This window comes from Protopterus annectens, chromosome 5.part1 (genome assembly GCF_019279795.1).
Source record: "Protopterus annectens isolate FY-2018-M chromosome 5.part1, PAN1.0, whole genome shotgun sequence".
Taxonomy (NCBI): Eukaryota; Metazoa; Chordata; order Ceratodontiformes; family Protopteridae; genus Protopterus; species Protopterus annectens.
In genome coordinates, this window is record NC_056736.1 from 646349828 (window position 1) to 646366637 (window position 16810).

At 34.8% G+C, this 16810-nt stretch overlaps 1 protein-coding gene across 2 annotated transcripts in view; it reads left to right on the forward strand.

The window, feature by feature from the left end:
- Nucleotides 1-16810, forward strand: part of FLT1 (fms related receptor tyrosine kinase 1) — a 1018969-nt gene that overhangs the window by 222479 nt on the left and 779680 nt on the right. For both annotated transcript variants that reach the window (XM_044073267.1, XM_044073268.1), the window contains exons 9-10: nt 1621-1790; nt 16349-16505. In XM_044073267.1, coding sequence (XP_043929202.1) covers nt 1621-1790; nt 16349-16505 — 327 coding nt within the window. The remainder of the gene's footprint in view (nt 1-1620; nt 1791-16348; nt 16506-16810) is intronic.

Genomic DNA, 16810 nt, shown 5'->3' on the forward strand with positions numbered 1-16810 from the left:
CGTCGATTGTCTGAACATTCAATGTTTCAAAGTGAATCTATATATATATATATATATATATATATATATATATATATATATATATATATATATATATATATATATATATATATATATATATATCAGAATAATAAACACGGAAGAAGGGAATGCTAGTATCACAGATTAAATAATTTCCTGTACATTATATGATTAAAACAGTTTTGAGATTAAATAATTTCCATAGATTATATGAAGAAATCAGTTTGGAATAAATACCTCCAGTTAGTCTTCATTCAGGAAGCAGATAACACGTTGATATCACCAGACTGAAGGTTTGCCTCCTGTAGATTCACAGAACAATGTATTATACAGAATAACATTTCAACAAGATGACAGCACTAAAACACAAGTTGACACACGCCACAACATTTTGGGTGACATGCCAGCGATCAACAACACCCAAGTTACCAAAGAAACTGTTTTCGCATTCGTTGCTCATGTGAAGTGCACTGAATTATTTTGTGCCAGGAGCTTTTGATATGCCAAACTCAAAAGGTTCACCATCACTGCTCCAGAGCCTTATTGCCAGAAATGCAGTTCTTATCCTTAAGCCTCTCAGCTCTACTACAGGATTGCTAAGAAAAGGATGGCAACTGAAAGGCAGACAAGGTGATTTATGGTTCTGATTTTCTAGCAGATCATATGAGCCCTTATTGTTATTCACCCATCCATTCCTCCTTTGTCTTCATCCACTTATTGTAACTCAGGGTTACAGTAAACTAGAGCCCGTGCTGAGATTAGTGGTAACCGCATATAACATACCCAGTAGGAAATGACACTTCAGTGCAGGTACCACTCACAGGATGACCTCCTGCCTGTAAAATTACCAGAAATTGAGCATGCATGATAAAGTATCCAAATTACTATGCATTATATAACACAAATTCTAAATACAGTTTACATTGAAATGAGAAAATATCTTTGCAACCAGCTGGCAAAGAATAAAATTATTTGCTAAAGATATGAACTATAAAGAGCTTGCATTACAAAAAATAATATTGAAATTTGTAACATGTTGAACTGTTTACGAATAATAATATATGAAGCTGTAGATTTACAGATTCAAGCAGTGATAGCAAGGAAAGAAATATAATAAGCAGCATGTATTTATTTAAATTTGTTTACTAGCATAGTGCACTAATATCAATGGACCATTTCCAGGCACAGCCCAGGTGAGCAGGATCATATAAAAATGAGTGAAACATATTTACAGATACAAGGGATATACTAAAAACATATACATATTTACAGATGCATGAAGTATGTATTTGAAAATCAATATTTTGTTGAAGAATCTTTAATGAATGCATGATTGGTCACAGAAATCTGTTTATGTCAGTTTACAAATGCCACCATTTGAATATAAATTATTACCAATGACATGATATTAGAACTATGTGGCACCAAATTATTCTCCCTTTCCTTTAACTGTTTTTATTTCACTGTCTCTGAAATATACTTGCATTAACCTTTAGTATTTTATATCTTGATTTGTATATCATCATAAAGTGATAATTCTAGCACCCAGCAGTCCTACAAATACTGTATGTCATGTTAACAGGTTGCTGTTCTTAACAGGCTAAAGGACGGAGTACCTGCAGCGACACAGTGTGTCCGTTATAAGGTTAATGGCTACACCTTAACTATAAATGACGTCACTGAAGAAGATGCTGGAACGTATACCATGATGCTGAGAATACAACAGAAGAAATTTTATAAGAACTGTTCAGTTGTCCTTACTGTAAATGGTATGTGAGAAATCTTATTCCTACTTAAAATTATAAAAGCAATTCCTTCCATAATTCATGGTGGTTTTATTAATGCTTAATAAGATGGGGTCATTACAATTCCTGATGGTCTGGCATTCGATAAGGTGCCATTTGTCAAACCTACATTATAACCATTTATGGGCTATAACGTCTTCTTGGTCTTAAATATATTAAAATCCATATTAATGGAATATGGCAAGTAGAACAAGCAGGTGTTTGTGTGTGTGTGTGTGTGTGTGTGTGTGTGTGTGTGTGTGTGTGTGTGTGTGTGTGTGTGTGTGTGTGTGTGTGTGTTTATTACAACAAATTAAAACCATTGTAGTACCAAAATGGAGAAATACAAAACTAGCATTCATCACTGTTGAATTTCACCTGTATTGGAAACAATAAAGTGTGAAGCAGTAAAGAAGTGGCAAGAATTATTCACTGTTTCAGTTTTTTTGGTACACTGTGATTGGGGGAACATTCTCATGTTAGGATGCAAAATGATGTGTGTCACCATATGTACATGAAAGCATCAGGATTCTGAGGTTCTATGATAAACAACTACATTGCTTGGCTTGGCACTAATAAAAATAAATGTATGGTGATAATTGTGGCTGTTTTCAACAATTAGAATTTAAGATTTCTGTATAAATGTTTCATGACAGTCTGGCATAATGTCAGTTGTTAACCAGTGTCCATGAGTGGATAAGAAGCCTGTTTTGTATAACAAATATAAAATCCTGTTTTGTTGTTCATTATCTGAAAAGTGGCAGCCTTGACTGTCAGGGAATGGTGAAGAAATAGATACTTTGTTAATATGAAGTGAAAATGTTACAAATTAATAAAGTCCCTGTAATGCAATTCTAACCGTTAATGCCACAAACAAGGGAGGAACGATGCTTATTAGAAGTGCTGCTTCTTGTTTGTTTCTTTGTTTGTTTTTTTTTACAGAAAACACAATCTTATTAATGTCTTAAGCACTACAATGATGTCTACATACAAACATAATCTATCTTCCAAAAGGTTTTGTTCAGGGTTTGCATCTAAACAACTGAAAAACACACAGGTACCCTAATAAAGGCGTGTATTAATAGCAGCCATTTATAATAGTAAATTTGTATTAATATTAACAAAATTCAAAACAAACTTTATGTGTCGGAAGTAAATGAATACAATTTGAAGAAAATAAACAAATAATGAAGGAAAGAAAAAGAATTAAAAGATACATGGGACTATGCAGTGCATTGAATATAATAATTACAGAAAGAAGGTAGTCAACACGTGAGGCAGGTTTATAAACGTTGGGCAGAATGTTAGGAAAAAGTTTATAAAGAGAAGTATAAAATGCTGTCTTTGAATATACACAAGGTGTTGCATAAAAGTAGAAAATAAATTTATAGAGAAATGATCTGGAATTATGAAATGACATTAATTGTTTAAAAAGAGAAGGATATTTGTGAGTAAACTGATAAGACAAACATATTTAGTAAAAGGTAAAAAGAGGAAGTTGTACCTTTTTATGTAGAAGGATGGAGATAGACACAAGTAAAATAAGAAAGGCAAGGAAGAGTGAATGCACTACATTTAAGAGGTCAGGAAGGAAAAATGAAAAATTTTGCTGAATATGTAAAAGAAAGGGTGTTGTACAAGTGTCTTGAACCTAAGGACTCAAGCATCTTACAGCTCAGGTAAACTGCCTTTCCCCTCATGCTCACACTCAAATAACTGTTCTGGAAAGCAGCTGCTACAGCATACATGAACACATATGAGTTCAAATGGGGTAAGAGCAGCAGCTATGGTGAGAGAGTGGGAGGAGGTGGGAGTGTAGATTACAGCAACAGTCAGGACAGAGGTTTTAGGGTTAGGGAGTGGGAAGGGGGTTAGGTTTAGGAAGCAGGATGCAGATTTTAGGTTTAGGGAGAGGGAAGAGAGTTTTAGGGTTAGAGCTAGGGTCCTGGTAGGGCTGTAAAGTTTTGTAGAAGAAGGTGTTGTACTTATGAGGGATTGATTAAGTAGGACTTAGACAACTTGCCTTTTTGAGCAAGTGACAGCATGCAAATAGCACTTGCACATTTGTAGGAGACCATAAAAGAAATGTATTGTGAGAAAAATAAGAAAATAGAGCAAATAAGAATGTTAAAAATAAGATAAGTAGAAATTGAGATTTTTGGCAGAGGGATAACTGATAAATTGAATACAATGATAAATAAGGGAACTATAAACAGTGTACTTGCAGAAGATTGAGTATGGTATGAATGTTTTAATGCAAGAGGAAGAAAGGAAGGTGTTTCTTGAGGTATTAAAGGAATAATTGGAGGAAGGTTTAAATTATGAGCAAATTTGTAGAGGGATAATTATATTTTATGGAAGAAAGGGGAAATGTGTTTTTAAAACACACTGTGTTCATAGGTTAGTATTAGGCTAACTACCCTTGTGGGCCATTTTAGGCCTAGCTAATTAACCCATGTGAAAATCAAATCCTGCCCCTTGTGTTTGTAAGGTAAACACTTTAACCATTACAAAAATGAAAAACAAAGCCAACAAAATATAATAAAAAAGATAGAAAAGATAACAAATGACAAAAAGATAATGCTGCGACCTATGCTAGAAAATTGCTCCAAATTAAGCTAAAGAAACTACAAAGAGATCGTACAGATTTTGCACTGGGCAATGTGTTCACGTGGCCATGAGAGTCCAAAACAGCCACAGAGTACACTGGCATAGTGAGAATGATAGAGACAGAGGTCTCAGCAAATTTGAGTGCGCAAATAGAGGCAACATCCAATCAGATGGCTGTTAATGCACAGGAAGAAGAAGAGGGGCAGATTCAAAGTGTAGAGGAAGGGAGAGATAGAACATTAAACACATCGGCAACTGGAGCGAGAAGGAAAACTTTCTCCACAGTAGTGGAACTTCACCATGAAGAGAATGGTGATATTTCCAGACCAGGATGGCAGAACATGGAGAGTACCCCCCCTTTTTTACACCCACATGGACAGTTGAATTTGACTTTTCCACTTCTGACCAGGGAAAGGTCCACAAGCAGAGGGGACAGAGAACAGTACAGAAATCAACAGAGAGGGAGAAGTACAACGTGAAACAAGAGGAAACATAGAAGAGATGGTGAGTCCATACACAATAAAGAAAGCATTCTTGAATGTAAAAACTTAGTAGTTAACTTATCATCGAATATGTTAACACAATATGAACTTAATGTGTTGGAAAAAGGTTTATCGTTTATCCCCACAGCTGATATCGACATTACAGAGATTAAAACAAAAACAAAACGAAAACTATTTCACCAAACAAGACACTGGCAACCTTCGCTGTATGCTACACCTTTATTCCATAAAGCGCCTTTCGTTCAATTACAATCCATGAACTTCTTCAGATGGAATATTCTACATTTACCATTATTTAAATACCAATTGAAATTAATCACATGGTAATTATTCACAAGAATTAAAGCTATATTGTCATTTATAAAAACAATAAAACCAAATATTTTATAGTTGTCTAAAATGCAAGTCCTTACTATAAGTACCCAAAATTCTTACCATTTTAATAGTATACTACATATATTTATACTACAATATTGAATATAAATATTCCACTATTTCCTATTTTTAAAACACAAAAATACAAAAAATGAAAATAAAATCATGAACTCATATTATTCTGAACAGCAAAAGATTAGATGATGTAGTTACACCTTGTCAAGTCACATTCATCTAATGTTAAAAATTACCTACTTAAACTTTTCATTTTTAATATAGGCATAATTGAACACATATCATTCAAACCTGGATCATTATATGCATATAGTCATATTTGCCATACTAATTCTAATTTATCTAATTCCAACTCAATTGGTCCCCCTCTCATATTTTGTGGGATCTGATCCAAAACCCAAAACTTTAATTCATGTCACTTTAAAAATGAAAAGTTTAAGTAGGTAACTTTTAACATTAGATGAATGTGACTTGACAAGGTGTAACTACATCATCTAATCTTTTGCTGTTCAGAATAATATGAGTTCATGATTTTATTTTCATTTTTTGTATTTTTGTGTTTTAAAAATAGGAAATAGTGGAATATTTATATTCAATATTGTAGTATAAATATATGTAGTATACTATTAAAATGGTAAGAATTTTGGGTACTTATAGTAAGGACTTGCATTTTAGACAACTATAAAATATTTGGTTTTATTGTTTTTATAAATGACAATATAGCTTTAATTCTTGTGAATAATCACCATGTGATTAATTTCAATTGGTATTTAAATAATGGTAAATGTAGAATATTCCATCTGAAGAAGTTCATGGATTGTAATTGAACGAAAAGCGCTTTATGGAATAAAGGTGTAGCATACAGCGAAGGTTGCCAGTGTCTTGTTTGGTGAAATAGTTTTCATTTTGTTTTTGTTTTTTTCATAGTTTGGTATCATGGCAACCAACCAGCCGAACGCTACACAGGAACTTTTTTCACTGCTTGAGAGTGAAAATGATATCGAAGAAGAACAAACGCTTACTAGCGTTGTTATTGCTTTGTCTCAACAAGTCAAGAAGTTATCTGAAAAGGTGGATATGCTTAGTGACAAACACATTAGCCATTCCGATCAACAGCAGCAGCAGCGGACTTCAAGTATGTCTCCAAGAAGCTTACTTACAACTTCCGGAGTGAATATTTTGAACGCAAATCTACCCTCAGAAGTAACCGGTACTTCCAGTCAGCGTTCAGCTATAGCGAGTAACACCCAAGGGCCGACAACTTCTTGGGGGATACCGAATGGACAAATAACTAATTTCAACGTAAATAATGGATTTTTTAATAGCCAAAATAACTCTAACATCACTGGCCAGGAAGTCGCTAATAACGGTGGTGTAAATTTTGGCAGAACTGTAGAGCAATCGCAAAATACTGCTATCCCAGGGCTTATTGGCATTCCAAATCTCAAGGATTGGTTATCCACATCTATGGGTATGTACAACAATAACAGTACATTTGTAGGAATGAATCCGGCTAGGGAAGAAGTTAATATTTTAAATTTACTCAATGAGTTTGATCATATTCTGTTGAAATACAAGAAATTAAAGCTTGAGATTGAATATTTCACAGAATGTATCCATTTGCAATTGGTACCTAAAGGTTTACGAATCTGCCAGTACCCTACAGGACTGGTAGCGCAATCTCAATTTCACTTGGATCTTGTCAAACTATTTAATAAACAGGGCTTGGAACTGTTGGATTTAATGAGTAATAACTATAACATAATGGCAGAGGAATTAAACAATGAAAGTATGGTTTTGGACACAAAGATTAAATCGCACCCTGATTTCGAAAGGTACAAATACGAATATATTCGTATTTTTCAGACAATTGACATGTTTATTAGTAAAGCAAAGTCAATTAAACATAAAAAACTTGAACGGGACCGTTCACAATATCAGAATGGTACTGCATACCCTATTCCTTCTCCAGCACAACAGTGGAGAACAAAGGGTAGTGCAGCAATAACCTTTTCTAATGGTCAAAATGATATGCCATTGTATAAACAACACCAAGGGGTGAATAATAGGGGGGGGTAAATATGGAAAATGTGACTATAAATACTGTCAACCAAGATGAAAACACGGATTTTCCGCCAATTACATCTCCAAATATGTCAACTAATGACCTAGGTCCACGAAGAAGTGCACACCTACAAAATCAAAACCCTAATACTAATGGTAATAATACCAGGACCAATAATAAACAAGGGTCCAACAACCAACAGGGTTTTCAGAGGGGGAAAATGCAGAACAAAAGGAACCAACGGAAGAAACACAACAAATGGCGATAGTTGTGAATGATACACAAAACAACCCTTCAGTTATTACGAATTCCGAAGGGGACTTTTCTGTGTATAATTTTTCCTCAGTAAATGTTTATACTGATTTAGTGAACACATTAGCAAAAGGTCTTACCTTTATACCATCTAGGAGGTTGGATATTACTAACCATATAATAGATCTCAAAATGTATGTAAGGAAATTGAATTTACAGATATTATTAGGTAATATTAGTAGATCACAACCAGACCATTATAGAATTCCCAGTATTTTCAACCCCCCACTGCATAATTTACTGTATACCTTCGAGAAGGTATGTGAATTAGATTTCAGATATTACAATACATGGAATAAGACAAAAGTCATGGATAAGAATCTAACTAGGGATGAACAGGAATGTATTAGAAGTCTGAAACAATTCAAGGTCAGAATTATGAAACCTGATAAGGCGGGTGGCTTAGTATTCATGGACCCAATAGACTATGAGAATAAAATCGAGGCATTGTTAACATCTGATTCATACATAAAATCTTCAATTAATGAATATAATCAAGCTAATCAGAGAATTAAAATATATCTTAATGATTTATTCATTGAAGGTAGGATTGATGTGAGCATGTATAATTATATGATTATGCCAGCACCAATAGCACCTACGATTTTTGGGGTCCCTAAAATTCATAAGAGTTTGAACAACCCACCCCTTAGACCAATTGTCGATGGTAGAAATTCTGCAACATATGCATGTGCAAAGGTAATAGACTTAATACTTAAAAAATATGTATCTAGTAAAATAGGAATATGTAAGGACTCATGGTCATTTTTGGAAAAAAATGAATGAAATGGAATTTGATGATAAATATAATTTTCTTACAATAGATGTAAGAGATTTATACACATCAATACCACAAGATCTCGGCATTGAGTGGGTGTCCCTCAATCTTAGAAAAAAGGGAGCCCCATTAATGGAAATATCATTGGTAGAAGAATTATTAGATATTGTTTTATCACATAATTACATCTATTTCAAAGGTAATTTTTATCACCAAACAAAAGGAGTGGCAATGGGATCTCCGTGTGGTTCTAGTTTTGCCAACTTAGTAATGAACTATTGGGAACATAATCACATTTTTAATGTAGAACACATAAAATCCCAGATAGCATATTTCACCCGATTCTTGGATGACATTTTTATCCTGTTTAAAGGTGATAAAGACCAAGCTAAAATTATGGTAGACTACGTTAATCAGACTACAGAATTTCTGGAATTCACATATAATTTTCATGAGAAGGAAATAGCATATTTAGACATTTTATTGATGAAAAATAACGCTGATAGGAAATACGAGGCAAGGATTTATAGAAAACCTTTGCATTCTAACACATTTCTCAACTTTTCAAGCGCGCACCCTTTCCGACAGAAAAAGTCGGTGGTTAAAGGACAGCTTGTAAGGGCAGCACGCATGACAAGCAGAGAGGATGATTTCATTTCTGAATGTCATTTAATAAGACAAATGTTCACTAGGAGAGCATATCCTGATACCCTCCTAGATGAAATTATAGCGGAAGTGGTGGAGAAAAGAAATGGAGGCATGTATAAACCCATTCTGAACCAAAATAGAAGGGTTTATAATGTAATAGAAATGAATATCAGTCATAGCCCCATAACAACGTCAAACATCTTATGTTGGTAACAACTACAATAACACTAATGTCAATTTTGTTATCACATTTAATATGGATTATAAATACATTAGGAATATAGTATGTAAAAACTGGAATATTATCACACAAGATAAGGACCTATTGGAAAAGTTAGGACCAACTCCAAGATTTGTACTGAAAAGAGACAGGAATCTTAAAAATTTGTTTGAGAGTGTCCAAAACACATACACTACTAAAAATAAAGGTATGCAACAGTGTCTTGGATGTCCCCATTGTAAGTACATCCAGATAGGATTATCAATAACTATTGATAATAGTAGAATATTATATAGTAAAGGAAAATATAACTGTAATTCGAAAATGGTTGTTTATTTAGCCAAATGTCAATACTGTCCCAAATATTATGTAGGTAAAACAAAACGAAGACTGAGGGACAGAATATACGACCATTTATACAATATTAAAAAAAATGAGCCAGGACAATGCTTTAGCCAAACATATCCAAGAATGTCCTGGACATGAATTCAAGTTTTGGGTTTTGGATCAGATCCCACAAAATATGAGAGGGGGACCAATTGAGTTGGAATTAGATAAATTAGAATTAGTATGGCAAATACGACTATATGCATATAATGATCCAGGTTTGAATGATATGTGTTCAATTATGCCTATATTAAAAATGAAAAGTTTAAGTAGGTAATTTTTAACATTAGACGAATGTGACTTGACAAGGTGTAACTACATCATCTAATCTTTTCCTGTTCAGAATAATATGAGTTCATGATTTTATTTTCATTTTTTGTATTTTTGTGTTTTAAAAATAGGAAATAGTGGAATATTTATATTCAATATTGTAGTATAAATATATGTAGTATACTATTAAAATGGTAAGAATTTTGGGTACTTATAGTAAGGACTTGCATTTTAGACAACTATAAAATATTTGGTTTTATTGTTTTTATAAATGACAATATAGCTTTAATTCTTGTGAATAATTACCATGTGATTAAGTTCAATTGGTATTTAAATAATGGTAAATGTAGAATATTCCATCTGAAGAAGTTCATGGATTGTAATTGAACGAAAGGCGCTTTATGGAATAAAGGTGTAGCATACAGCGAAGGTTGCCAGTGTCTTGTTTGGTGACATTACAGAGATTGTTTTTGATATTAAAATGTTTACTCATAACTTAATGCTTAAAATTATGTTTTATAATAATGAAAGCATAGATGCTTTTAACTTTAGGAAATCCAGTCTTTTTATACCTAAACAAAATTCGTTCGTTAACGCTTTTGAGAAGCTTTGTTTAGAAGATGTATATAAGTTATATTATGAAGAAAAAAGTAAACAGAATAAGAAAAAAATGGCATAATATAACAAAAATAGAGTTTGAAGCTTTGATAGACCTCCAGATGGATACCACTATCATGATATGACCAGCTGATAAAGGTGGACAAATAGTCATGAGTAGAGAAGACTATGATGCAAAGATGCATGACTTATTAAAAGACACTAAGTTCTATAAATTGATTTCCCCTTCACAAGTGAGATGAATGATAGAGAAAGTACATAGTGAACTTAAAAATTTTGAAAGTTTGAGCCTTATAGATGATGGCCTGTTAAAGTATTTTTTAATACAAAATCCACTCACTCCTAACGTCCTAGGATTACCGAAGTTACATAAATGCAAGATAAACCCCCCTATGAGACCACTCGTAGCAGGAAGGGATTGGTGTACAGAATTCATTTCCATATTTTTTTATAAAAATCTTAGGAATTTACTGAGTAAGTCAGAATATATTTTAAGAGATACTGAACATTTTATTAGAGATCTGTATGAGTTTTCCAAGAAGGGAGAAATGGCTGAACTTAGTTTGTTGGTTACACTTGATGTAGTTTCTCTTTTCACAGTAATTCTGAATGAGTTTGGAATCAATAGTGTCAGAGAGTTACTAGAGAAAGATGAAATTACACGAAAGAAAGGATACAGCTAATACAGATCTTATTGAAACTAGTGCTTGAGAAAACATCTTTATGTTTAGGGACAGAATATACTGGCAGTACAATGGTGTTGCAATGGGCACATCATGTGCTAACAGTTATGCGAATGCAGTGATGTCAGCATGGGAGGTAGAGAATGTGGAAAGGGGTTTCTACAAACAGTACATATTGTTTTTTCTAAGGTTTGTGGATGACCTCTTCCTGTTATGGAAGGGGTCAGCAGAACAATTATTGGATTTTGTGGAATGGAGTAATAATTCAACACTATTCCTTAAATTTACATTGACTTGGTCTTGCTTTGAGGTGAATTTCCTGGATGTCAGTATAGTGAGAGGAGAGGAAGGGGAATTAAATATAAAAATGTATAGGAAAGAATGTCATGCCAATAAATTGCTAGGGAAAGATAGTATGCATTCCAAGTATGTGTTTAGAAATGTCGCACATAACCAGTTGTATAGGGTGTCCAGGCTTAATGTTAAACAGAATGACTTTAAACAGCAAGCAGAAGCAGTAAGTACAGAGCTGGTGGAAAGGGGATACAATAAGGATGGAGTGTGTAGCAATATGATAGAGACAGAAAAATTAAGGGGTACGAGAGCAAAGCCCGATTTTTCAGAACCTTGTGAAAACTCTGGGGCTAATAAAATATGCAATAATAGTAAGCTTCAAATGTGTGTTAGTTATTCAAGAGACGTAAGAAAATATACCAATATTATCGATACTCATTGGAATCTCTTGACTACAGAAAGGCAAGTGACTAAGTTTCTGCACCCACATCCTCAGTTTACGTTTAAGAATAAAAAGTCATTGAAAAGGAGATTGTGTACACCGAGAGATCAGATAGGGCATTCTAAAGCTAGAGGGATTAAACCCTGTAAGAGATGTCAGTATTGTGAATATATAGATGTAGGAACAGAATTTGAACATCCAGATTCTCATGAGGTCTTTCATTTGAGTGTTAATGCAACTTGTAGTACCCCGCATGTGGTATATCTGGCTACGTGCCAGTTATGTAACAAATTCTATGTTGGTAAGACTGATAGATTGCTCAAGGACAGAATAAGAGAGCATATCTATCACATTAAAAAGAAAAGCATGTTTAATGCTCTTGCAAAGCATGTGTCCGAGACAAGTGAAAGACATAGTTTAAAATTTATGGTTTTAAGCAGATGTTATGAGAATAAGAGGGGGTGATATTAGAGCTAGAATTGAAGAGTTAGAGGCAAACTGAATTGTGAGGTTGAGGGCTGATGTAGGACATGGCCTAAATGACCATGTGCCAATGAGACCTATTTTAAAAAATAGACCATTGCGCAGGTGATGTTTTTAAATGTTATATGTGTACATATTTTTCTGCATTTGCATTTGATGGTACATATTTTTAAATGTATACATTTTTTATATGTTTTTAGAAGCATTTTTCTTTAAATAGTTAAATGATATTGTTATGTGATTTGTGATAACAGTATAAAATGGGTGTTTATGCAACAATGTGGGCACGCCTGAAGAAGCATTTAGTGAAAGCGCTTGTGTCAATAAACAGCTGTGTTGGTTGAAGAAACTGGAGCCTTGCCTTTGCTTTTTTTCTGCACTTTAACCATTATGCCAACCTCCCACCCCTGTGTGATGTGGATTATAAAATAAAAATAAAAATATTTTATAACATTTGAATTAGCTCTTAGATATGTTTTGCAAAAGAGATGATATGGCATCAAAGGTAAGGATGTAAAAGAAATTATTAAGGAAACAGGAAAATCTAGAGTTGTAGCATGTGATATAATGAAAGCTTTTGACAGTATAAAGCATGAGTAAATATGGCATATTCTTAAGGCATACGAAATAGGGCTTAAGGTGGGTTAAATGTTGTAAGGTGTATATAGAAGCATGCGGGTAAAAGTATTTTAAATGGTGAGATGAGTGAGAAGTGGGTGTTTAAGGGCTTTGATAGGATTATACTGTGAGGGAAGTTTTGTTTGCTATGATAGTTAATGCAGTAATGGTACTAGTAAAGGGTGAAGTATAAAGATGAGACAGAGATACCATTAATGTTAGGATATTCAGATTATCTAATTGTGTTAGCTAATACAGACTATGAGAAAATAGATGGTGTGGTAGGGGAATATTACCCAGGTATTCGCATTAGCAACTTAGCACTGAGTAAAGTAAAATATTAAAGGTTATAGGGATTTATTGAAAGTGGGTGGTATTTATTTTACAAATAATGCTACTGAAGTACTGAGGTATAATCTGAAGGCAAGGAAGTTATTAATAAGCAGTGTTTGTTTTTTGATTGTTTTTAATCAAATCTATTTACTTTGCTCAGTTATATTAGATGAATGGCCTTATCTTGGAGTAATATTTATGTTTCCTGCTGTTTGAGCGAAGGAGGTACTGGAAAATGTTTCTGGAGCAGTACTGGGGCCAAGCTCAAACCTAATAAAGAGGGGTACATTGTATAATAAAAAGAATAAGGGAACCAAACCTAATAAAGAGGGGTACATTGTATAATAAAAAGAATGAGGGAACCAAACCTAATAAAGTGGGGTACATTGTATAATAAAAAAGAATAAGGGAAGTTAGGCTCAAAATACAGTATTATATCTAACTTCATCATATCGCTATCGCATTATATTGGGTAATAAGGAAGGTAGAATAGGGAAAGAGCATGTGATCAGATGACTTTTGAGAAAGAAATATGAGAAACTTTGGAAAACAATAGGAAAACAGAAAATTAAAGGGTTGGCTGTTGATTGAGATGCACATAAGTAAAAAAATGTTGCAAATCTGGAAACAAATCACAAGGCACCTGAGACAAGAGTAGCAAAGATACACAACATACACCAAACTCTCTTCTCTCTTAACAGAGTCAAAGTCAAAGTCAGATTGTAAAAGTACTAGGGATTATGGTAGGCTGCTATCCCTCTACTTCTGTTAGCCAGATTTTCACATGAGAATCTTCAAATGGATGCTATCACACACAGTGGTCATACCAGCACTCCGATGTCTCACACCATTGTGATTCTACCAAACATGCAGGAATCACCTGGTGGATTTCTTCTTATATAATGATCTTAGAGAGAGAGCAGTTTTTAGCCCGTCAAGCAAGCCCTTTAAGACTCTTGGGAGCGATGCGAATTCAGAATTCACACACAACATGTCCGTGGTATATCAATATAGCAACAGGAGTAGGGGAACCAACCCTACCTAATGAGAAGCACTCAGACTGTGGCAATAGGCGATTTTCTCTCAGCGGTTTCTGATAGCAATGCACATCCGGGAGTCTATCTCAAGTTTTTTTTTTTCTGCTCGCCTCCGCCTGCTACACCTTTTGAGCTACCCCAAAACAGCAAGTGCAGTGCTCTTACCCTTACCCTGCCAGGCCAGCCCAGCCAGAAGCCCCCAAGTTTGGCCGGGCCTGGGTGTATTGTTTCCCTCTTTTCTTTCTTCCCTTCCTCCTAATACTAAAGTGATACATAAAAGCTCAAAGCTCAGAAGGCCTCATTGATCCTCATTGGCCACCACTGGCCTTTGGGTTTGGTTTTCTACATCAATTTCTGTTTCTCTTGGGGGCCTGGGCAGATCCTGAGATCCATTGATTGATTTCCATTCGGTCGTCCGGTCAGTTTCATCGCTCTAACATCATTGAACCTCACTGCTTGGTTCCTCCAGTTCCTACCTTAGCCTCAAATATCTCACACAACACTTTGAGATATTTTAATTAGCCTTCCATAAATCTCCACTCGAAGATTTATCTTAGTAAATGCGTTTACCTATTGGGCTCAAGGGAGGGAGATCCCTCCCCACTGCTCCCCATCAAATAGTTCTTGATTTTCTAGCTGAACTCTTTCATGCAGGTTCATCTCCTTCTACTCTCAAAGTCCAATTGCTATATATAACTTTCATGTGGGCATGCATTTCAGATGCCATCATGTCTCACAAACTTTTTTGCAAAAAACTTTTTGAATTTTTTTACTCCAGACTCCCTATAAAATCCTCCCTCCTTCTTGGGACCTTAATTTAGTTCTCTTTTACTAAAAGTAGCCTCTCGTCTAACCTAAATCAAAGCATTGACCTCCCTGTGTTTTTGGCAGAAATCACTTTCCAAGGTATCACTATCCAGATGGCTAACATCTCTGATTTCCTTGTTTTATGAAATTAGACACCCAAAATTGCCTAACAAACCTAAGGCCCACTCCACCAGAGCTTCCACTGTTCTCAAGAGTCTGTTTCGGGAGCCACGGGACAAAGGTGAGGGGGGGACAATACTTAATATATAGAAGTGTTCTTCTTACCATAATGTGTTGGTTTGTCTTCTTTCTTCTCTTCTTTCCCACCCCCTCCCTCCCCCCCCCCCCTGGACAGACCTAGAGAGTTTGTTTGATTGTGACCTCTTCTACCACCTAGTGTGCTATAGGTATATGCTCTGCTGTGCATTTTTTCCTGTACTATTGATATTAGGGGAGGGGAGGGGCGGTGGAACCAACTCTCATTTTTTTAGAGAGGATGGGGAGTCGAGCCGAGTCGGGAACAACCATCAGCAGAAAGAAGGCGAGAAGAAGACAACTAACATGGAACGTTATGGTAAGAACATAACTTCTATTTATTATAGAACACAGATATGGAAACATTACCAGAAAAAGGGTAAACTGGTATGCACAAGGCATAGAAAAGTATTACCATATCAAGCCATGGTTAGCATTAAAAGGAGGAGCAAAAGGATCAATAAACTGAAGAAAGGATAGTTTGAAATGCATATGAGAATTGAAGAAATTGCCTGTTAAAGGATTAAGGATCTATAAACAGCAGCAGGAAATATGTCATGCTACTGCAGCTTTCATATCTATCTGAGCAATCACTAATTCAAGCAGAGGGGACTTAAGTTTAATGTCTGGTCTGAATTATGGCACACTCAAGAAAGTAGAAATTTTCAAGCCACTTGGTTTAATTTAGACTTCATTTAATATTTTGAAGGATACTATAGCAGTGAAGATTTGAGCAATATACTAAAAATATGAGAGAGTTACTAATTTCTGAGATATTTTCTCTTTATAGTAAAACCACAGATATGTGAGAAGGCAGTATCGTTTCAAAATCCCACAACATACCCTCTCGGCAGCAAACAGACTTTGAAGTGTACAGCTTATGGAATACCACGCCCCAAATTCCAGTGGGCATGGAAGCCATGTCCTTCCAATGACTGCAAAACACAGTAAGTATAAATAGTGTACAAAAGTATTAATTGCTCACATCTGTCACATGCTATTTCATGTTGGAGTGTGTGTATGTGCATGTGTGTGAGTACGTGTGTCTTAATTGTTGCAGTGCATAAGAATTTGGTCTAGAAATAAAATGTGTTGACAGAGACTGGAAACATTCTACATAGTACAGATGGATGCATTTAGTAATGACATCTGAAAATTATACTAGTAAGCAAAGGTCTTCACTGAGTCACCCCCCCCCTCTAAAAGCGATAGGAAAGCGCCCTGTACTTACTCATTAATGCATTTTAACAGC